The 23837-nt window shown below is 45.0% G+C and overlaps 2 protein-coding genes across 10 annotated transcripts in view; one reads left to right on the forward strand and one right to left on the reverse strand.

Moving 5' to 3' along the window:
* Positions 1–23837, reverse strand: part of LOC126519323 (methylthioribose-1-phosphate isomerase) — a 105574-nt gene that overhangs the window by 74805 nt on the left and 6932 nt on the right. For 5 of the 9 annotated variants that reach the window (XM_072284953.1, XM_055065272.2, XM_055065273.2 and 2 more), the window contains exon 2: positions 8748–8901. In XM_072284953.1, the coding sequence (XP_072141054.1) occupies positions 8748–8876 (129 nt within the window). In that variant the 5' untranslated portion in view covers positions 8877–8901. Of the gene's footprint in view, positions 1–8747; positions 8902–10856; positions 10966–11205; positions 11221–18763; positions 18863–23837 lie in introns of those variants that run through there. The other 4 variants (XM_055065270.2, XM_072284952.1, XM_055065268.2 and 1 more) reach the window with 4 other exon arrangements.
* Positions 19150–23837, forward strand: part of LOC126519316 (uncharacterized) — a 111272-nt gene continuing 106584 nt past the window's right edge. Inside the window, exon 1 of the mRNA XM_050168944.3 lies at positions 19150–19487. Coding sequence (XP_050024901.1) covers positions 19329–19487 — 159 coding nt within the window. The 5' untranslated portion in view covers positions 19150–19328. The remainder of the gene's footprint in view (positions 19488–23837) is intronic.

A 23837-nucleotide genomic window follows, 5' to 3' on the forward strand; every position in this document is an offset into this window, starting at 1 on the left:
CAGAAGAAAAGATTAGGTTGATCACATGTGTTAGGGCTGGGGCAATGATATCAAGCACGCACTTGATCGGTCGAATTTGTAGATCACCAGGGTCGGCACAGTAGCTATTTTTGAGGGATGAGAACACTGCTACAACCTCTGGCTGGGAGACAGGAAACAAATACGTAGATTCACATGTTCTCGAAGGCATAAATCCCATGCAGGGAGTATTATGCACACTGCTTGCGACTGAGGCAAAAAAAATATTAAAAAGGTCAGCTAGCTTACAGCCAGTGAAAGTATCGTTATCTAATTTGATCTCAGTGGGGCCAGTGTTTTCTTTAGAATAACCTTCTAAGAAAGAATTTAGCCTTTTCCAGATAAGTTCCGGTTTTCTATACACTTCGTGATTAAACAAGTTAAATGTATTGTTCTTTTTGTCTGTACGAAAAACTATTTGTTTTATTTACCAGAGAAGACCTGGTAAATGGGCATGTAGTCGGTTCATGCATAGATCATATCTTGGTTCGTACTTCAAATTATTCTTTAGATTCATGTGTCATAAAACGATGTTTGGCAGATCATTATTTTGTGGCTTGCCACTTTGTGTCATCAACCCCATTAACAACGTGCGCTTGCACAGAGGACTCACCTAGCAACATTGTCAACATTTCTATAACAGACCAGCGGAAGCTCGATGACTTAATCAGGGCATTTGATTGGTCTACATTAATGAACTCAAAGGCTGCACATGTCTACGACTGCTTTTGTGAACAAATACAAATATTTGAAAGCTTGGCAAAAAAAACTGCAACGACAGTTTTGTGTGTATTTGCGGGCTTCCTTCAGACTTGGAAAAACACTTTTATGTACCACATATTGAGCAACAGAAAGATGTATTGGGAGTTTCTCATGTCACTCTACAATTTTTTCATTGACACTTCTAGTCTAATTATAATATTTCAGAACTTCATTAATTAGTAAGGCTTGTTATCTAATTAGGCACAATGTAAAAGATAATCCTAGTATCTCCAAGCGATGGCAAACAACATTACCTTGTTTCTTCCAGCTATGTGGCATTTGCACATTTTTAACGTTTGGCTCAAGTGATGTGAGAAACCCTGCATATATGGGGCTCGAAAAGCTGGTCAGCCTCCTCCCCTAACCCCCCCCCCCCCAAAAAAAAATCCGCCTGCACCCACCACAACCCCCAGGTCACACTCCAGCCAGAAACGAGGAGATACCCTGACCGCCAACCTGGCGAAGAAACTGGCAGATTTCATTCTCAATTGATCAGTTCAGAACTATTAAGTGTGAAGGGGAAATTTAGTGTATTTGCAAATGAAAGCCAGCAAGTGCTACATGAAGGTAGTCGCGATTTGATGATCTTTAAAACGCACGAAGGCCTTTTTTGTTTTAAGTGGGTGTGTTTTGGACTCGCTTTCGCTCATTCTGTGCTCTCATGCATCAGATTCTCTCAGGCTGTTCCAGTGTCAAGTTTTACACTGATGACATCATCGTTTTTGGCAGCACTCAAAAGGAGCACGATGACAACCTGGAAAAAGTCCTCACGCAGATTTCTTCCTCTGGCTTAAAGCTGAATGGCAAGTGTGTCTGATGTCCAAGAAGTGTCCTTTATTGGACACAAGATTTCCGCTCAGGGCATATCGCCTCTTGAGAAGAACATTCAGCAGGCTGAGGCTTTTAGCCGGGCGTCCACTCCGACCCAACTGTGCTCTTTCCTTGGTTTGACTGAATGTTACTCCAAGTTTGTGCCACACCTGGCCCACTTAGTTGAACCACTTCATTATCTGCAGCATAAAGATGTTCCATTCAACTGGGGTGTGGCCACTGAGAACAGTCTTCAGCAGATGAAAGAGTATCTTTGTGATGCATTCATTTTATTGCTTTTTGACCTGACCACTCCTATTTTGGTATCCACAGATGCCTCCAATTACAAGCTTGACGCTGTCTTGCAACAGGCCAATGGAGAAAACACTCAAACTATTCAATTTGCATCTCCCTCTCTCCAGCTGAGCGCAGGTACTCCAGTGGCGAAAAAGAAGCTCTGATTTGCCTATGGGCTTGTGAAAACTGGCATGTCTACCTCTGGGGAAGAAAGTTTACGCTGATCACTGATCACCAGGCACTGGCTCTTGTCGTAGAAGGACTCTGGGAGGAAACCACTAAGGACAGGTCAATGGACAGCTCATCTTCTCAATTAGACATTTGCAGTCCAGTATCCCAAAGGTGAGCAGAATTAGGCTGCAGATGCCCTCTCTCACAACCCCCTCGATACCTCCGAACCTTCCTTTGCCTTTGAGGAAGAAGTAGTCGCCCAGGTTGAGGTCATGATAGCTAAGACACTGAAGTACAACGGATCACAGCCTGTAACCAACTGCTGACACGAGTTACAGACCATACCATCAATAGCTGGCCTTCAAAGAACCAACTTCTTGAAGAGCTGCACCCACACTATGAAGTCACGAACAAACTATCTGTGGTGGATAGTATCCTACCAAGAGGGGACCAAGTTGTCCTTCCCAGCCAACTGCAGAAACAAGTTCTTGCGCTTGCACATGCGGGGCACCCAGGTGTCGTCACAATGCAAGACCTAGTTCGCAGCGCCTACTGGTGGCCAGCTCTTCACAAGCATGCCAAGCAACTTGTAAGCGATTGTCAAACTCGCAACAGGGCTGACAAATCGGACAAGATTCCACAGGGGCGCATAGAGCTGATCGAATATACTCCTCGACCCTGGGTGAAGGTGGCTGTAGACAACATGGGTCCATCTCATTCAGCCCGTCAAGACTGCCGGTATGCCATACTCATGGTAGACTACAACTCCCAGTGGCTTGAGATGATTTTCACACCATGTGTAACCAGTCAATCTGTAATCAGTTTCCTGGCCTCAGTGTTTTCTAGAGAGGGACTGCTTGAGGAAATTGTAACTGACAATGGCGCAGCCGACATGGTGTCTTGGATGCCTTCCACTTTACGCCAGTCATCAACAGCAGCAGCAGCGATGAAGCAGCTCATCGGCAACACCAGCTGCGACGATAACTGTTCAGCCCATTTTTCATCGCAACGAACGCCCAAAAGCAGCCCCTTGCCCTCCGCGCATCGCCAACCACCGCCCCCAGGATGCTCAGCAAAATGCCTGATGGTATAAACAACACACGGCGGAACTTTTCCGCAGAACACACGGCCGTACAGCCCCAACATGACCGACCTGATAGGAAAACCCCCCTTGTTTTGGAACCATCTGGGAACACCAGCCGTACCGTGGACTCCATGGCTTGAAGATTTTCAAACATATTCGCTCGCCGCTGGCGGCGAAAGTATTTCTGCGGAGTGCAAAGCAGCATTGTTGAAAACACTTCCTGAGACCGAAGGTCAGAGGCAAGCACGGGTTGCACTCGCCGCAGTATTGGGAATACCAGGGTCGGCCAAAGACGCTTACTCCATATTGGCGAAAGTGCTAACTTCGAAGTTCAGTCCTAAAGATATAGTAGCCACAGCATGACTCTCATTTCGGAACCTTGCAAAAGGTGAGAAGTCCCGCCAGGATTTTCTCTTCAAATTACAAGACACCTCAAACCAGTGCGATTTTGGTGGCTTAAAGGACCAGCTGTTTCTCCAACAATTACTCAATGGATTGACCTCTTACGCGGCTGTGCGAACGTTTGCTTGTCGAAGAGCCCACACTTACATTCAAGAAGGCCGAGCAGACCCTCAAAGATGCTGAGCGCATCCAGCATCATACAGCTAAGCACAGCACTACATCAAATTCCAGGGCAGTGCCGTTACTTGGTGCCGGTTTCTTCAACTGACCGGACCTTCATCGAATGCCCAGCATTACAGCTGGCCACCTAATTCTTTGACAGGCTGCCCCAACTGTGGCTATCAGCATGCTACTACTCAGAACTGCCCAGTGCGTGCCAAGGTTTGCTACCAGTGTTCCAAGAGGGGACATTTCGCCATGGTGCGTTGCAGTAGTCCTTTTGCGCGGTCACCACCGGCATGGTGCCAGCAAGCCGCCAGGTCACCCAGTCCCTTCAGACCTCGTCGTTCAGATCGTGTCCGGTCGATGGCCCTGCCAGTCAGCCAGCCACAACCCGTCTGGAATCTGGAATTTTACGCCGATGCTGAGGTCAATGGAAAACATTTATCCCAGTTTGTTAGACAATGACTGCCCTATGGACGGGCTGGTTGAGAACTTGCAAGACAATGGCGGCCCACTTGAAGAGGAATTTCCGATGTGGTGAATGAAGCACAGCCATGTGCACACAACAGGTACTGCAAGGAGGGTGAAGTCTGCCACTCAGATGGACCAATGCAGTGACTGACCCACATCCACTACTCACGTTATGACGATTTCGCACACCACCCGTGTTTCACTGTGTTGCCCGAATTGTTTGGGGCATCTTTTTTTTGCCCGTACGCGGTCTACTGAAACCCCAAAGCTGTGCTCACAGATCTTTGCAGACACACTAATTTGTACTGTTGGTATAGTGTACATGAGTCATGTTGCCAGGTGCGTGTCCCGTTGTGTTAATTTTTTTTCTTTGTTCTCTTGTGTCATTAATAACCAGTTTTCTCTACAAAACTTTGGGCCAAGCTCATGAGGCAAGATGTTTGCCGAAAACCGGGAAAGTATGTCAAGGTGAACAATGAACTGTTCAATAAAAAATAGTTTAAGCATTATGTAAGTTGGGTCTGGTGTGGAACCACTCTGTGTGTCATTCCTTCAGCACCACTGGTGGTGCTCATCGTCCAAGGTGTCACCTTGGACCATGAGAAACATCATCCAGCTTAAATGAAAAGTAAGAAGATTAAAGAAGAAACACACCAACTTTAATCTGATATCAGATGCATTAAATAAACTTGCACATGCAGTGCATTGCTCGAACTACTTAATTAATAAGGGAGAATCGGACATCCACCCAATTGTAGCAATTACTCCCAAACTTTATAATAAATATTCTGAACAAGTTCTGAAACTATTTAGGCGAAAAAAATTAAACCCATATCACAGATTTCCATTGACGGTACAATGATCTCAGATCAGACAGCCATTGCTCAGTATTTCAATAGATATTGCTATATCGTGTTTTCTGTTCCTGGTGATTGTACTCCCAACAAAAAGCTGGACTACCCTATGAATGCAAACTTTATTTCTTATTCTGGTGTCGTTCCCTGCTGCTCAACTTCAAGAAGAAAACATATTGCGGGCCTTGTAATATTATCAAACACGGTTCTTCGCCAATTTGCCGAATCTCTTTCAAGATATTTAGTTATTTTTTTGCACTTCTTTGTTGTCAGCGTGATTGCCAAACGACTGGAGAACACTGCAAGTTGCATCAATATTTGAAAAAGGTGGCCATGTAATGCTACAAAATTATTGCCCAATCTCTCAGACTTTTTCATGCAGAAACCTTTTTGAACACATAGTGGCTCACAATTTGAGTGAATTTCTAGAAGAGCACTCAATTTTTAAAAAGAGCAAACAATTTATGAAAATTGGAGAACAATGCTCGAGCTGCCTTCCAGTAACTTCGGTTATTCCGCAGGGAAGTGTGCTCGGCCCATTGCTTTTTCTCATTTATTAAACAATACTGCCAATACAGTTGATTCGTTAGTGCAGATTTGGCTGTTTGCCAATGATTGTGCCCTGTTAAGCGAAGTGTGGCGACCACTGCGACCTTCATATTAACATGAATAAAGTGTTAGAATGGTGTAAGCAATGGGGTATGGTTCTGAATGAAAATAAATGTGTCTCTCTTCCAATAACATGCAAAAAAGTACCCTTAACATATACATATGAACTGGTATCGTCACCTTTGCAGAAAGTATCAAGCTATAAATGCTTAGGCTAACAACAGAAGGCCAACTGTCCTGGAATACACGCATCAGCAACCTTTCTTTAGAACGACAGAAAGCTGAGCTAGTTGGTAAGGATTCATTAGGCAAAAAAGAGGTGAGGCGTGCAGACAGGAGACAAGAGTAGAGGAGTGGACAACAGGAACGCCGTTCGTGTTGTCCACTTCTCTGCTCTTGTCTCCTGTCTGCACGCCTCACCACTTTTTTGCATAATGAACCTTTGTTCCTTCTTTTTCTGAAAGCTATGCTTTCTATGTCATAAGCTTAAAGCTGCTAGCACCAGTGTTACAGGTTTCATACTTTTCTTTATCCAGGACCAAACACAAGTTTCGCTGCCATAGTGTGGGACCCTCATATAAAAACCAACAATAAAAACTCGGAAAGAATAATAAAAAAAAAAGCTGCACGGTTCATGTTTAGTAAAATTTCAGCCATTAACTCCCCCGGCACATTATTGGAAGCTAACGAGATTAAACTGTTAGAATTTAGAAGGAAGAAATGTAGATTGAAATTGTTGAAGTTCCTTTAACAGCTCCTCCTTTATAACAAGCTAGCTTTAGATCCCTATATAAACAGACAGACTAGGCAACCCTCATTCGCTTACACCAATTTTTGCAAGATCAGATACATTTAAATTCTATTTTCTTTTTTCCACGAATGATAGCAGAATGGAATTAATTACCCAATTTATTCAACATGCCCTATCACCAGTGACTAAATTGTATTCGTTTTTATTTGCTGCATTTGCACAATTTTTACTATCATTGTGCACTTTGTATCAGGCCCACCTTGCTTGAACCTCATGTCTGCAGTATTTTGTAAATAAATAAAAATAACCAAGGCTGCTAGTTCCTCAGCACAAGCCCACATGATATCTTGCGTAATTATTTTAAATTGGTTTCACAAACCTTGATTCATCACACCAGACCACTGGGGAGCAGCGTTAGTTTGAGAAGTGCACGTATACTAGCTGCTCGTGTGTTGGCTTCTTATGATTATACTATATGCATGCCTATAAAATATGGATCTGTTCACCTTGCGTGAGCTGGAGCAGGGAGTTTAAGCTAAGGATCTCATGGCAGCAACTAGCACCGTACGCGGCACATGTGCTGCTCAAAACACAGATGCATGTAACGGTGCCCCACTTGAGGACTGAATGTCCATCAAAACATCGAAGTCCACCCAAAATCTCTCTTGATTTCAGATAAGCCACTGCACAGATCATCCTACAATTCATGTCAGGCCATGCAATGTATACAGTTAGCCAGTAGTTGGCACCAGAAATGCACCCCATGCAGAAGACAGCCAACGTCCAAGCTCAGCCCAGGCCATTTTGTCATGCCTGGTCACCCTTTGCTGGCCTCCATACATCTGACCAAGGTTGGGCCAGCAGAGCTTTCTCCCCTCTGGATGGCGCCAGTGCACTAGACAGCATCCTTGTAAGCCAGCTCTGAGGACCGGATGACACAGCCATCACAACATCACGACACAGTCATCACAGCCATACAGGGATGGACTCATGGAGAGCTATTCACTCTCACACTCAGTTTTGGGGTGCTACACAGGAAATGACACTTTCCAAATATGTAGATTTCTCTGTTCCAGACCCTTCTACCTATCAGGCAAAGCTATTAATTTATTTATTCATGCTACCCTACAGGCCCCAGAGCAGCAATTTGCGTGACCGGGTCAACTGGTAGAATTGAATTCAGTGCCCTTATCTAGAGTCACTACATCCAAAATACTATGCACGCTTTGAATCTTAGTCCCATAACGACAAAAAAAGGAGCAAACAGCAAGAAACAAGAATAGAGGTGCAGAATCGTTCACATAAGCACAAGTTGACTGACTAGTTGGTTCGACATACTAAGGCAGCACTACAAGAAAGACAAGGACACAACACTAAATGCAGGACTGATGCCACAAGCGATGTGGTGCCAGTATTATGTTCCTTATCTCTTGTCTTTCCAGCGCTGCTGCCTTAGCGAGTTCACATAAAGCAACAACGAAAAAAATTTTTAGCCTTTTAGCGCACAAAAAATACACAGGGTCAGTGCAAGAAATGCCGACAAAGCACTCTTAGTACTGAACCTGGGTACTTTTCGCGCCCTAAAAGGCTGAATGGTACACCAACATGCCCACATTTACATTCTTTCATGGAAAAAGAGGAAGGTGTGCAAGTGCAGAAACGAACAAAATTAAACTGCTATTGTTATACGAAATATAGCTGACATGAACATGCATGTATGAAGCACCCAGGGTGTCCTGTATCCTCCTCGTGTCTTCCTGTTAACACGAAGCTTTATAATGAACTAGCCTGTCAGTGCATTCTGTTGACATACAAAGTTGCCACTGTTAGTCAAATTTAACAGGATCACTTATCAGGACTAGATCACGAGAGTACCACTTAATTAAGGGTGCTCACTTCATGCTTGCCCAAAAGCGAGGCATGAACAGTCACGTGACTCAAGGACATCTGCTAAGGACGTGACACTTGAACTCTTCAGCAGTTAAGTTTAACCTTTGCGTGCAAAACTGGTAGAAATACATTACATTGCGGAAATTCATAGCGTCATCCTTTTGCAAGTTATGAACTCCTCGGATGGCAAGTTTCAAGTCCTGCATTAGAATTGACCATCTCACTTCTTCAGTGAATAGGTTATCTAGCATAATTTTCATAATTACTGCTCTGATTACTGCCCCGAGTCATCCTAACAAGTACAAATTCCGAGAAAACCACCTAATTCTCCTATCTTCCTTAAGTTTAAGGATTCCTGAGCGCATTTTCTGAAACAGATATCTTGAAAATGCCAATCATGAACGAGGCAAGCATCAGTGTGGAAATCACCCCAAATAATAATAATAATAATACCCTACAGGTTCACCTTCATGGAATGGATGGCTTCCCAGGTAGAGCCAGCATCGGGCAGCGTCAGGTAGCAGCTTTCATGGGGCAGCCGCAGCTGGTCAAGAATCTCCAGCACGCCTGCCTGATACCGAATGGCCTGAAGCATGCTTCTTGCCACAAAGGTGCCACAACTGTTTGGAAAACAATTATCAATCAATCAATTAACCAACCATTTAATCAAGTAATTCCTATTCCACCCAACACTGCACACTAGTGAAGAATGATGACAATGTATAGTGTCTCGTGGTGCAACTTCCAGAAGTGGCTAAAAAGCGCCACGCTTGTGGTGATGGGTTATCAGTGAACATTCAATGAGATGCAACAGTGAACTTTAAAAGGTAGATGAAACATGGCTGTAAAAAAGCTTAAAAATCAGTCGCTTATAGCATGTAAAATTTATAAGTATTAAAATAATGACAATGAAGATGGGGTGCACTATGACGATGAACTATATGTTCACAAACAAACGATATGCTAAAATGAGTTGGTGGTAGTAGCAATACCACCTCACCATCGCCCTCAAACACAAGGGCCGAGAGGTACGCAACGCACTCTCTACAAGAACTGCAGCAGTGCCTTCTTGCGAGAGGGTGGGCTGCAAATGTCTCGGGCTGATGACATGCAGTGCTTAAGAAAATTTAAATCCTTTTTCTTTTTTTCATTTCAGATAACTGCTTTGCACCAAGGAGCAATGCCAAATGAAAGGGGATATGATGCTAGGCTAGGGGCAAGTGCTTTTTTTGTTGAGCGTCTGCCTCCCGACGCTCCATAAGAACATAGAGGACGGTCAGCCTTTCACAACATTTACCACAAACCGGAGGTTGGCCACCAGTAAGCAAGTAACTGTGCGTGCCATACACGTGCTTATAAGAGGTCGACAGATGAGGACATCGGTTTGTCGTGATCTTAATGTGGGTGTCAGTGTCTAACAGTCGCCTTATTAGACAGTTTGTTGGAGGTTTTGCCATCCAACAAACATTGTCCATAACTTGTTATTTTTTTGTGAACAAAGGGCTTTAAGTCCAAAGCGGGTACAGCTGTGGAAGAATTCGAAGCTCTTGTTGCTGTGGGCCTGGTGGTTTCGTCTGCTAGCACATTTCCCTGAATGCCTCTGTGCCCTGGCACTCAGCATATTGTTACATCGTCGTGAGATGTGTGCTTCCTACATAGGAGTGAATAAAGATATTTAGTACCAGATTTCTACATTTACAGAATGACATTAAGGATCTGATGACACTTGGAGAATCAGTGAATATTGGGTCCTTCAATGCCGATTGTCCCAACAATGGCGTGCGAGCAACATCTATTTCTCTCAAAATATTTTTACAAATTGCACTTACCTATGCATTACTTGCACAGTATTTTCCAAAACTATATTGAGCAGAAAAGAACTTTTGGCCTGTGAGGGCTAATTGAATTTCACGAAATGGTAGAAAACTGAGTGCCAAAATGTTTTTTTCCAAAATTGACCGTTTTGCACATTCTTTCAAACTTTGCAAAATCCTTTCATGTTTTTCAATTCCCAGCACCAAGGTAAAAATGCGCAAATTATAGCATTCTGGGGAAATTTGTCACAATTAACGGTCACAGAAGGAAACCTGGAATAATCTTTATAGAACTGACCCTAAAACGTACTATCGTCTAAAATTTTTGCCACCGTGTTGTGCACAAGCTCTAAAATAAAAGCCAGACTTTGGCAAGAACACTCTTCTGGCCTATGCTTAGACATTGGCAAGAGGCTAAGACTGTCCACGAAAAGGTACGCAGAAATACAGATGTAATTGAGAAGCATACCAACTGTCGGCACAAAAATTTTAATCGAAATAATTTGCGTTTTCACGGAGAAAAGATTCTGGAATTTTAGTCCGACCATTGCAATATTTTGGTCTGTGCTTTGACTTCACCTCATGGTAGGTTCACGCGAAACACTAACTAAATGAATTTGATGCGTTAAAATATGGGTCGTTATCCACAGTACATAGTACTCGGTTCATTTTTTTTCGTACTGCATTCTTTGTATATTATACATAAACATGATAACAAACACAGTTAAAAACATAACAACATCATCAACTTAAGTACATGCCCTCAATAATAAACAGCTGCACTTATTGGTTTCTTCAGGCTTGACATCACAAAGGCGCAGTGCTGTATGTCCCAACAAAAACTGCGTCCACTACTCTGGCTCCAAGTAGCTGGAACAAAAGAAAAGACATATCATGGAATAAGCAAAATATGCTCAATAAAGCTGCGTGCCACCAACATTCACCAAATGTATTGCTAGCCTTTCTTTGCTGGTTTCACGGTGTTGTGCAAGCGGTGTAGGCCACTCCACCACATTACACGCAGCCGCACGTGTGCAGCAGCAGCAGGCAAGTGCACCGTGGCGATCTACCTCAAGCAGGCATACCTGTGGGGTTCAAATCCTTACTCACTTCTTGTGATCCCGTCTTCTATCCACACCCACCACTGTCTGCCATCGGCCTGGTTTGTATTTCTCGCCAACGTTCTAGGAGGTGAAGTCGAAGCACGAACCAACATATTGCAATGATGGGACACAAACTCAAAATTCCTTTTCTCCATGATAACACAAATTACTTCAATAAAAATTTCGGCGCCGAAGGTAGTCATGCTTCTCAATTATATTCACATTTCTGTGCCCCTTTTTCATGGATCACCTTAGCGTGTTACTGGCATCTAAACGTGGGCTAAAATATAGTTTTTGCCAAAGTCTGGCTTTCATTTTAAAGCATGTGTGCAAAGCATAGGCAAAAATAAAATTTTAGGAGATTGCATGTTTTAGGGGCAGTTCTATGAAATTAATTCCAGGTTTTTATCTGACTTTTTCTCGAGAAATTTCCCAAAATTGGTATAATTGGTGCATTTTTGTGTCGGTGTTAATGGTTAAAGAACATAAAAGTATTTTGTGAAACTGTTTTATAATGAAAGGAAAATGTTCGGACAACACAAGAATACAAATATTGAAAGAATGCATGAGAAAGTCAATTTTCGGCCAATTGTCTTGCACCTGGTTTTCCACCGTATAGTGAAATTCAAATGGCCCTCACGCGCCTACAAAAATTTTTCCGCTCGAAATATATTGGGAAAATACTATGCGATTAATGCTTATATAATGAAATTTTATTTGCAATTCTTTTAGATATATTAATTTTGGTTCGAGCACTGCAGTTTGGACAGTTGGCATGGAATGACCCTATAATGTCCTTTTGTAACTCTTTTGCTTGATATGTCTCACAGCTGAGAGTCCTGCATATGCTTCAGCCGTAAGAGTACTCGATTCAGCATGCAGAACATCTGATTAAGAAACAAGATCGCCCACACTGGCATGTAACCGAGATGCGTCAGTGTAATACTCCAGGCACGAGTATTCCGACTGAAGTTCTAAAAAAGTGCATTTGAATGTGTGCCTGTGGGGCATATTTCATGACCTCGACAAATGATGTGTCACATTGAACCACCTGCTACTGTCACAGTGGTGCCAGCTTCGCTGGAGGTATTCGGCAATGTTCTAAAAGTGGGTACCCATTTACAACACCCTTCCTTCAGTTTTCTCACACGAAGTGAGAAGGATTCTCTCACGAAAGATCAGTCGTGAAAAAAGTGCTGCAGATGTCGGGTCATTTATGGTAGAGGAGCACGGATGCTCACAGTTAGAATTTACTTTCAGGAAGTATGTAAAACTCAAATAGTTTATTAAGAGAAAATGAGACATCCACCCAATCGTAGCAATTGCTACAAAGGAAACCCATACGGATTCCTCGAAACAAACGCCTCACAGTTGAAGAAACATTCATCCTGGTCTGGGACTCGAACCCAGGACCACTGCCATCCGGGGCAGCCGCTCTACCATCTGAGCTAACCAGGCGGCTAGCAGATGGCAGGGAGAAGTCGAATTTGTCGACAACACGAAGCAAACGCACGAGTTTGACGTAGTAGTTCTGCAGAAACCCGCAAGGTGGAGAGAAGCAATGAATGAAGGGAAGATCAGACATCCACCTGTTCGTAGCAATTGCTACAAAGGAAACCCATACGGGTTCCTCGAAAGAAAAGCCTCTTTGTCTTACCAGATGTGTCTGGTAAGACAAAGAGGCTGTCGATTTGTCTTACCAGACGTGTGATGCACAGTGAAATGGTATAAGGATAGGTCTAAAACCATGCGTGCAAGGCACCTGTTGGGGTTCTTTTTCAACATAATGTGTGCTACAGCCCAGTTTTCCATAATGTGCTCTACATGTTCTAGTTCTTGGACGTAAGGATGGAAACGTTCCGTTATGGCCCAGTGAGCCGCAATTGCCTCAAGTTCTGTCGAGTGCTTGTGGCTGTCACTCTCCGCGGCTTTCTTTCTTGCATATTCGACTACTCGTGTGATGTCGCCGTAAGGACTGCTCCAAGCGCTGTGTGAGAAGCATCAACATGTACTTGTGTTGGTAGACTTGGATTGAAAGTCACCAGGATAGGTGCCTTGGTTAGTTGTTCCTTTAGTGTGTCCATGGCATCTTGGAATTCAGGTGTCCACTGAACAATTGCATCTTTCTTCGTGAGAAGCGTCAATGGCCGAGCAATTTTTGCGAAGTCTTATGTACTTGCGGTAATGTGACGCAAGTCCAAGGAAGGACCTCACCTCGCTTTTCGTTTGTGGCACTGTGTAGTTCGCTATCGCTGCAATGCGCTGTGGATCGATCGTCACTCCTCCTTGTGATATCAAGAGTCCAAGGAATGGTATCTGTTTTTCTGCAAACATACACTTGCTGTACACTACACGCAGTCCTAGGTCATTAAGAGCCTTCAGTAGCTTGTCAAGCACTTCAATGTGTTCTTCAACGGCGTCTGTGAAAACGCACACATCGTCTATGTAGACAATCACGTGGCTGTTGTCAATAAGCTCCTGAAAACCTTAGTTCATGACATTTCTGCATTGTTGCGGGAGCGGTGCATAGGCCAAACAGCATTCGTAATGGTTCAAAGTGTCCATCTTCTGTTACGAAAGTGGCTTTATGTCTTCTTCACGCAGTGGTATGTTCAAGAAGGCTTTCTGAACATCAAGCTTTGACAGATGTCGCGATCCTGCAACTTTCCAAATGAGTGTGTAGGCTTTTGGCATGGGGTAGGCTCACTTCACTGTCTTTGCGTTCAAAAATCGGTAGTCCATACACAATCGTTTTGGTGTAGTCTTGTGGTGCGGTTGGTCAACAACAATTACTGGCGAGGCATAGGCAGACCTCAATGGGCGGATGATACCTTTCCTAATCCACTCTTTTGTCTCTTGCTGTATGAACCTCCTATTGGCATCACTTGTGCTATGGGGCTGCATCCTAACCGGTTTCTGGTCGATGAGTTCAATTGTGTGTTCGACGTGTCTGCACAGGCCCATGTCGTTGTTAGGGTGGGTGAAGACATTAATGTTGTTTAGCAGAGAAGCCGTCAACATTTCTGTTTGACTCTCCGTGAAGTCAGTCGTAATAGGTTTATGTTGAATCAATTGGGCAATTTCTTCTGCTGATGGTAGTGTGGGTGCTTCCCGTGGAAATGCTGCCTTTGGTCAATGGCTCCGCACACTTTGATGGGGTCTGTCGAGTAAAATTCTGCCTGATTGCAGGTTTGCTTCAATATCTCGATGCTTTCATTCTTTGTCAACTTGTCTGGGCTTTGAAGTTCCCTTACAAAGTTTGACATCGATGGCTGTGGTTACAGGTCATTCTTTGTCAGTTCGCACACATCCTTTTTTTTCCATTTCGGAATATATTCGATCGTGTGGATGCCGTTGTCAAAGCGCTCAATGTAGTAGAATGGAATGGCTTGTCGCCAGTCGAGGCATACCATCACCTCACCAGAGAAAGTTCTTGATTAACTTTGCTTCCACTGTCATGCAGGCGGCACCAATAACAATGTCCACCTGAGTCACACCAGTAGGTTTGCACGAGTTGCCAAATGGACCGCCCAATACACAGCCCATGTCCGTAGCAACGTCAAAGTTGTGGTTTTGTGCAGACTGTTCATTGATAAGCATTACTGCCTAGCCTGTGTTCCACAGTGCATGCGTCGTGATGCCATTTACACTGGCTTGTAGAAGTATAACCGTTACTGCCGAGCCTGTGTCCCACAGTGCATGCGTCGCAATGCCATTTACATTGGCTAGTAGAAGTATGATCCTGCGCCCACCTGCCTCTGGGATGGTGACACTATTGATGCTTTGTGGTGTGCTTTTCGCTTGACGTCGTTAAGCGGCTGCTGTTTTTTTCGTCTTCCGTGCATGTGTCTGGATCTGGGCAGTCTATCGCTCTGTGTCCCTTCTTTTTGCAACGGGCAGATCTGTCGGCCAGTAGATGTGTGCATTTCGGTGCCGTAGTGTTCGCAGAGTCGGTTGTATTTCTTTGGGTCGGCTCCGGAGTTTTGCTGAGTGTTGGAGGCTTTCTGTCGTCATTCAGTCGAACACCTCGCTGGTCTAGTTGTTGCACGTAATGCAAGAACTGGCTGATGGTACCGCGTCGGAGATCATGAAAGGCTGCCAACATTGGCTTTGCACTTGCTGAACGCACTCCCTGTACCGAGCCAGTCAACCATGTCATCGTCGGACAGCTTGTATGAACCACGTCTGATGCGCTGGAGGCGTGCGTACATGTAGTCCTTCATGCTTTCGTATTCTCGCTGCGCTCTTGCGTCAACGTAAGCAACCCATTGGCAAAATAGTAGTGGCTTGTCGAATTCCGTTTTCAGCGCCGTCGCCCATGATGTCCAATCATTGTACTCGTTACCTGTCATTTGGTGCCAACCGGCTGCATGGCCCCTAAGTCGTGAAATGCCTGCGTTTAGCGTCGCTGCTTCCGTGCATGCACAACAATTGCGCACTGATTGCACCGCGGTTCTCCAGTGTTCAAAATTGTCCGACTCGGTTCCCGAGTACGTCGGCAAAGTTCCTGTTAGATCCCGTGTTGTCGTTATTTGCAGTGGAACGCTGGTATGACTGTCGTTTGACATGCTGGATGGTGTTACCAATTGCTATTCGAGAAGCCATGCCATCATTTGTAGCATTGTAATGGGCAGCGCAAGCTCCGTTGTTTCGCTCGAGTTCGGCATAGTTCCATTTTCGTCGCGGTCCGTCCGCATCGCCAAGCGAGTTGTAAAAGGACTGTTTTCGATGTTACCTTGTGGCGTCGTCAGCTGCAGATCGTTGGTGCCGGAGCCTGCTTCGTCCGTGATCAGAGTTTTTCACTTCAGGGTGAACGTTTGGCAAAGTTCTGACTGGTGTTGCAGAAGTCACGGGATGCGGTAGTGCTGAACTTGGCGTCACAAGTTGGCGGCCAGAAGTAATTATATTTATTCAATCATGTTTTTTACTAGTTGTAGCAACGTGATTATTTCGAATTATTGGCGGTGCCTCCAGGACACCAAAGCGGCAACAGGGACATCAAAGCTAGAACCCGGACTGGTACGTGGGTTGGGGCTCGCCGAGGCCTGCACGTGCCAAGTGCATAAGATCGGCCAATTTTTTATGCGAACACCCCATGGCACACTTCAGCATCCGCAGTCCCAACCCACGGGCTGCCCTGCTTCCACCTTCGATTCCCCCACTACCGCTTGTGTGCCCTGGAGACCCTGCGGAAGCCTCCTTCATTATAATCTCAGGTGCTCTCCTGAGGCCTCCATTTGCTGTTCACATGTGCCCTCCTGGGTACTTGTAAAAATCCAATCTATCGTCGCAATGAAAAAAGCGGCTCACAACTTATACAACACCAGTCAGAACCTTGCTTCAGACACAGCAATCACCAAATGAGGCGTCCGTGCACGGCCACTGCCTCAACGCACGAGTTTCAGACAGCCTTTTTTTTATACAAACACCCCCTGGCATGCATCGTCCTCCGTGGCCCCAACCCACGGACTGCCCTGCTTCCAGCTTTGATCCCCCTGCTACCCCTTGGGTGCCTTGGAGATCCTGCGCGCTGCATGCTTTATTATAACCTCAGGTGCTCTCCTGAGGCCTCCATTTGCCGGTTACATGTGACCTCCTGGAGCAGTGCTTGTAAAAATGCCAATCTATCTTTGTGACGAAAAAAGCGACCCACGACTTATACACCAGTCATAACGTTGCTGCAGGGCAGTTGGTGGGTTGGGGCCAAGGAGGATGAAGCGTTCACATAAAGATAGGCTATTGCGGACAGCTGATCTTATACACCCCTGCCACACGCAGGCCTCGGCGAGCTCCAACCCACGGACCAGTTCGGGTTCTAGCTATGGTGTCCTGGAGGCGCCACCAATAATGCGAAATAATGACAAGTTGTTACATATAGTAAAAAACACGATTGAATAAACATAATTACGTCCAGCCGCCAACTTGTGACGCTAAGTTCAGCGCTACCGCACCCCGCGACTTTTTTCAATATATGCGGCCCGGGCTGCATGTTTATATTTACGCACAAGCCCAGTGCTCGACTGCTGTGCCACCATGCGCCGCTCGCGTGTACCACGTTTCTAGGTACTTTTTCCCCGAAGCTCCACAGCGAGCGCCCTGGATCCTTGTAGGTACTTGGTGGGACTAGGGAGATGTTATGCCTGGGCGCACAATCTGTTCGCCCAGCTGTCACTAACAGAAAATAGGTTTTCAAAACACGTAGCCTAGGCTATTATGAAGTAACAGTTGCGTGTGGAAGCTGAAGTAACACTAGACGAAATTTTTCAGACTGGATAAGGGGATAAATAGGATGCGATGAGAAGTTGGTCGTGGTGTGCGATCAAGGCGCTTCAATCTACAAAAGCTGGGACAATCGTGGGGCATGGAGGGTTTCTGGCAGCGCGAGCCACATCATCGCTGCGCTCAAGCATCCTTTCCTTTTTGACATTGCTATCTCTCTTCCAGCCGAAATAGCAAGGTGCTGCTGCCACACACGATGCATATTTAACAGGCTATCGTGCGACATCCAGGAACAAAAAAAAAAATATCACGCAGAAACTTCTCTGGGAGTTAGACTCAACTTGCTCATCTCCACGCCGCCCGGTGTCATTACTAATAGAGAGGTTTAGCTTATCTGGTATTCGGGTAACTGCAGGCGTTGGGGCTTCGGGTAAGAGATGTAAACGGGAGCGGCCTGTATGGTGCCGTCACCTGGTGGTGCAGAGCTCAAACAGAAAAAAACACATAATATTGCAGTAATCAAGTGTATTTCACTTTGCTGCGTGTGTACATTTTTTGCAACAACACGATTACACCAGCGCCGAAAATTTGCACCAGCAGCGAATTAGAATACGCTTGGTTAATGCAACATCAGCTGTTTTTGTCTCTTTGAGCTCTGCGCCACCAGGTGGCTGCACCATGCAGACCGCTCACATTTACGCCTCCACCCCAAACCTGCGTTTACCCGAACACCGGACAAGCTAAACCTCTCTAATGTTATTTAACTTGGTTCGGCCAGTACTAACGACAGCCCAGTGGCGGCACGAACTGGTGCCGACGACGGTGGCGCAAGGAGCTTCGATGACGCAAGCAAAGTACGTACTGCAGGTGGAAGCGCCAGGTGCACTGATGACGTTCCGATCATTATGAGCCGTTATCGCTCTTTAGCGCCTTATCCATCCGTGTCGAACCATTACTGAACCGTGAACGTACTCAGGCGGCGGCTTCTTATGACACTGCCGCGCGGGCCGCAGCTTGAAAGCGATCTGCGATGCCCACAAAAAGAGTGGCGACTGCTCATAGCTTCGCGCACGGAGCTTACTCGCCACTTACGCATTGAAGAGGCGCGCGCGCCCGTAACATGAAAGCGATCTGCGAAAGTCGCACAGTGAGGCGTTTGTCGAAAGCAGCGTCACTATGTTTTCGCCACTTCGTTCGCGTTGAAGCGGGAGGCAGCGCAAAAGCATATTCGCTCGCTGCTGCGGGCGCTATCTCAAAAGCGGTCGTCTTATTACGGTACGGACGAAGGGGCGGTTTTCCCGTTGAGCAAGTAAACAAATGCTTACACATTTAAAATTAGAACTTACCTACACCGCCTAAACTTTGCGAATGCGGGCTGGCCCGAGCAGACTGCGCGCCCAGGCACAGCCAGGGACGCAAATCCACATACCTAGAAGGATCTAGGGGGCGTGCCGTGGCGCTTCGGCGAAAAAGTACCTAGAAACGCGGTACGTGCTGGCGGCGCAGAGGTCGAGCACTGGGCTTGGGCGTAAATAGAAGGGCAAATAGAAACACGCGTGGTGGTATTTACGAGGTACATCGCCGTAAGGCGCGAGAAAGCTATGATACACGCGCTAGGAAACCTCGGTAGTGCCTAGGTAGAGTCATATATTCAAGGAGCAAAATCCCCCAGTTTTTCTCTCTCGCGCCCGCTCTTACTCGCGCCTGCGCACAAACGGCTGGCGATCCCTCAAATGAACGTCTCGTATTTCAGTGGCTTTCAGAGGCGCTCAGGCTCAACCGCCATTTACGCTTCAGTAGCGTGGTAGAGTTAACAGACTGGCGAGGAGTTACCCTTCTGTGTGCGTTGCTTTCGTTATTTGCGAACGTTTATGGACAGTTCGACGTTGCTTCGCGGCGTTTTCAATCACAATGAGCTGCTGCGCCTTCGGATGTCGAAGTAGAATCAGCGAAGGCAAAAAGCTCTTCACTATACCGTCCGGCAAGGCTGACGAGTTACGAAGAAAGGAGTGGGTTCGTCGAATTGGGAGGGAGAACTTCACACCGACATCCTCCACACGAGTATGCGAGGTAAGTTTCGAGTCTCATGGTAAAGTATGTGTATAGCACCATACCGTTTGGCAAAAACTAGAGTGTTCTAGACAATGGCTGAGTGGGCCGAACGGCGCTCTCCCGCCGAAGCGCTGCGTGTGGAAAGGTTATGCGACGGCGCTGCCAGCGAACTAGACTGGGGCGGCGACGCGCTTCGCGGCATATTCAACGTAATGTCGTCGCGGGCGCTGAAACCGATTGCGCACGTACGTTCCTATAATGGCGCTTTATTTCAACTGCACATTTCTATTGGCACCTTTTTGCTACGTATACATATTTGGGGCATGGGCTATACAACACGACGTCCTCAATTTTGCTGTCGTTGTCAAGTGCGTCGTCTGCTAGCGTGCTCGCATTCGTCGCGCAGCCGCTAGCGGATGCCCAGTTTTCTCGCAAAAAGTATGTTCAGTAACATTCCTCATGGTTTTACTTGCTTTGGTGCGCCTGCGACTCTTGTGGGCCTGTACCAATTGTAGTTTTAGCCAGGTGAACTGCTATTTTTAACATTGTTTTAATTCTAAAAGTAACACGTATTTTTGCCACAGAAGCCGCCTGTCTGCAACATGAAGCTACGTAAGAAAATTTTATTGATATGTCATTTTACGCGCGCTTCTTGGTGGTGGAATACTGATCAAGGACAATTACCAAGAAAACAACATTAGTGAAGTAAACCAGGTTTAACTGCATGGCGCGAAGGGATGCCGATGACCACTCTATTATATATACGATATACTATGTATATTATATCGTACAATATATACAATAAAGACACACCTGAATATCTATTCAGGTGTGTCTGTATCGTACCTATCCACGATATATACATATATATCTAAATTTTTAATATATTTATACATATATAATATAAATATATTTAAAGATAGTTTAGAGGCATTGTGTAAGGGGAATACATTCAAAGATTATAATATACAATAATTAGAATTCATATACAAAAAATACAGTGTAAGAAATGTGCTAACGTACAGTAATGTGGTATGAACATAGTGCAATGGACAAACCGAATGCTTTTGAATGCGAGAGGTCACTGAAGAAGCAACCTTCACAAAGTAAAATATAATCAATAAAATTACTGAGCAAGCTGGACACACTTGACTATAATGGATAGCACATTAATAATGGGAAAGGTAAGAAAAAACAAAACGTTAGGTTATGTAGAATTTGAACAATGCTTTATTAGAAGATGCTGGAAATTTTCTTGGTTACTCTCATAAGTGACGGCGTTAGGAAGATCGTTCCAAAGGCAATGTAAGAAAAAAATTATCAAATATTCTAAATGCACTGATTGAAAAAGTGAACTCCCAACTGGAATACGCTTGTTCCCTTAAAATGTTGCACCAGCCCCAGGTGAATCAATCGACTTTCCAAGAAAAGGAATCAAGCCAAATATTGGACATTAATATGAGCGACAGTGCTAGGGAAAAATATTGCCTATGTACTCAAACTGAATCGGGAAGACGGGGAAGTCTTTACCAATGTGATCATCGATCGTGGCTTTTCTGGCAATGTCCTTCAATGTGCCAGCAGGCCAAATGAAGTAGAAACATATCAGCAGCAGCAGCAGCCTATTTTAGGCCCACTGCAGGAAGAAGGCCTCTCCCTGCGATATCCAATTACCCCTGTCCTGCGCCAACCGATTCCAACAAGCAAGCACCCGCGAATTTCCTAATTTCATCACCCCACCTAGTCTTCTGCCATTGTCGACTGTGCTTCCCTTCTCTTGGCATCCATTCTGTAACCCTAATAGTTCCCTGGTTATCTAACCTACTCACAATGTCAATTAGAATATTGGCTATACCTGTTTGCTCTCTGATCTAAACCGTTCTCTTTCTGTCTCTTAACATTATGCCTAGCATTCTTCGTTCCATTGCTCTTTGCGTGGTCCTTAACTTGTTCTCAAGCTTCTTTGTCAGTCTCCAAATTTCTGCTCCATATGTCAGCACTGGTAAAATGCACTGATTGTACACCTTCCTTTTCTGGTAAGCTTCCACTCGACAGCTGACAATGTTTGCCATATGTGCTCTAACCCATTTTTATTCTTCTGTAAATTTCCTTCTCATGATCAGGGTTCCCTGCGAGTAATTGACCTAGGTAAACATACTCCTTCACAGACTCTAGAGGCTGACTGGCGATCCTGAACTCTTGTTCCCTTGCCCGGCTATTCATGATTGTCTTTGTCTTCTGCATATTAATCTTCAAGCCCACTCTTATTCTCTCTCTGTTAAGGTCCTCAATAATTTGTTGCAACTCGTCCCCAGTGTTGCTGAATAGGGCAATGTCATCTGCAAATCGAAAGTTTCCGAGATATTTGCCGCTAATCCTTACTTCCCAATTTAATAACTTTACCTAACACTTCAACATCCTTAAATATGCTGGATCGGCAGAAAGTATGAAATCTATTTCATTTCTTGTTTCCTTCCTCCCAAATGACTCATTCGATCAACCAATGGCCTTTGGTCACACTGGAAGCATAGCGCGCAGAAAAACGAACCACAAAGACTGCAAAGACCTGGTCTTTGTGGTTCATTTTTCTGCGCACTATGCTTCCAGTGTAACCATGTTTTACCAACCAGCCCAAGCCTATACTCTTTTGAAGGCCTTTGGTCCCTAGCAGCTGCGGAGCACCTGACGGAGGCAGGAGTCAGGCCTGTAATGCAGCAGAGGGTGCAAAGAATCTCTGAACCCGGACATGCTGCTGATGGAAATTGACCCTTGCAACATTTAGCACCCGAATCTCCTCGAGTGAAGCTAGCCTAGCAGGACGCTTTGAGGAACTATCGGACATTGTATGGGGTATCGCTGGCCTAAATGAGATTAGAAGAACTGGTGAGGCTTATTGTTGTATCCCAAAGGCGGTGCCGACTGGAAAAATGGCGCTGAACACGGACAAGACACGGATGCTGAACTGCTCCTGTCAACGAGCACGAGGAAAAATTTAATCATTCAACAATCTATATATATCACTTGAAGAGCCCAAAGAGCACTCGCTAGGGTTGGCAACCGAAAATAAGAATAAGCTGGTTCCAGCTTACAGAACACATCATCATCCACTCGTAAAAAAGAAGAGAACAAGAGTAATTTAGGTATGCACTTCGAACACAACTCGGTCACATGACATTGTCCTGGAAACGGTCTGGTTTTCTTTGGAGTCTTGATAATGGTTCGCCCAGTCGCCAACATTCCCAGTTTGGCCTTGACCAAAAGCATCCTCGGGATCAGGACCTGATGGCAGTAAGGATGCATCACTAGGAAACTGACCATGCCAACCATTAACAGCCAGACTCCGTCGAGTGAGGCTAGCTTTGCAGGATTCTTTGAGGAACTATCAGACATTGCTTGGGATATCATCGGCCTTAGTCAGATTGGAACTGTTGAGGCTTATTGATGAATTCTATGGCATTAATGAGAGGGTAGCAGTAGTTGTAATCAAAATAATAGGTATAGATTAAAGGTAGTACATGCCTACGCTCCAACATCCAGTCATGATGATGATGAAATAGATCAGTTTTATGATGTTGAATTAGCAATGAGAAAAGTGCAAACTCGTTATACTGTAGTAATGGGCAACTTCAATGCAAAAATGGGGAAAAAGCAGGCTGGTGAACAAGCAATTGACAACTATGGTGTCGATTCTAGGAATGCTAGAGGAGAGATGCTGGTAGAAATCGTGGAAAAAAAATAAGCTGCAAATAATGAACACCTTCAGGAAGCGTAGCAACAGAAAGTGGACCTAGAAACAAGTAGATACATATAGTCTAATCGAATGATATTTGCTATTCAGATCGTATTCGACTTCAGAATTCACTATTAAAAATTATCGAATAGTCATTTCTGTTCTAATGTAATGCATAACAGCACTTTTGAAACCTTGAAGGTGAAGGGCCGATGCATGTGAAGACTCTAATTCCAAATTATTGTGGTGCTGGAGAGTCATGGCTGTTTTGCAGAGGCATACCAGTTCCTGAGATAATTAATGCATGTGTGCTAATTGGTTCAGCTGAACAAGTTCCCAGCTGTCATTCGATATAAATGCCCCATTTTGTGGCAGCCTGTAAATCTGCTAACTATTCAGGGAAGGAAAACATTTTTTGACATTCTCACCATGTCTGTAACCCATTAGAACTGGGTGCCCAATGTGGTACCACACTTCTTTAACGAACACAGCAGATCTACAAATATATCTACGTTTATGCGAGGCATGCCGTTCCTTTAATTGCTTCATCATTGTCCTTATGATAATGCACTGGGTAAGTGAAAGCAGCTGCTTGTAATACAGAAGCTGCTTACTTGAGCAGACATTTGGGAATGGCA

Source organism: Dermacentor andersoni, chromosome 10, assembly GCF_023375885.2.
Source record: "Dermacentor andersoni chromosome 10, qqDerAnde1_hic_scaffold, whole genome shotgun sequence".
Lineage (NCBI taxonomy): Eukaryota > Metazoa > Arthropoda > Arachnida > Ixodida > Ixodidae > Dermacentor > Dermacentor andersoni.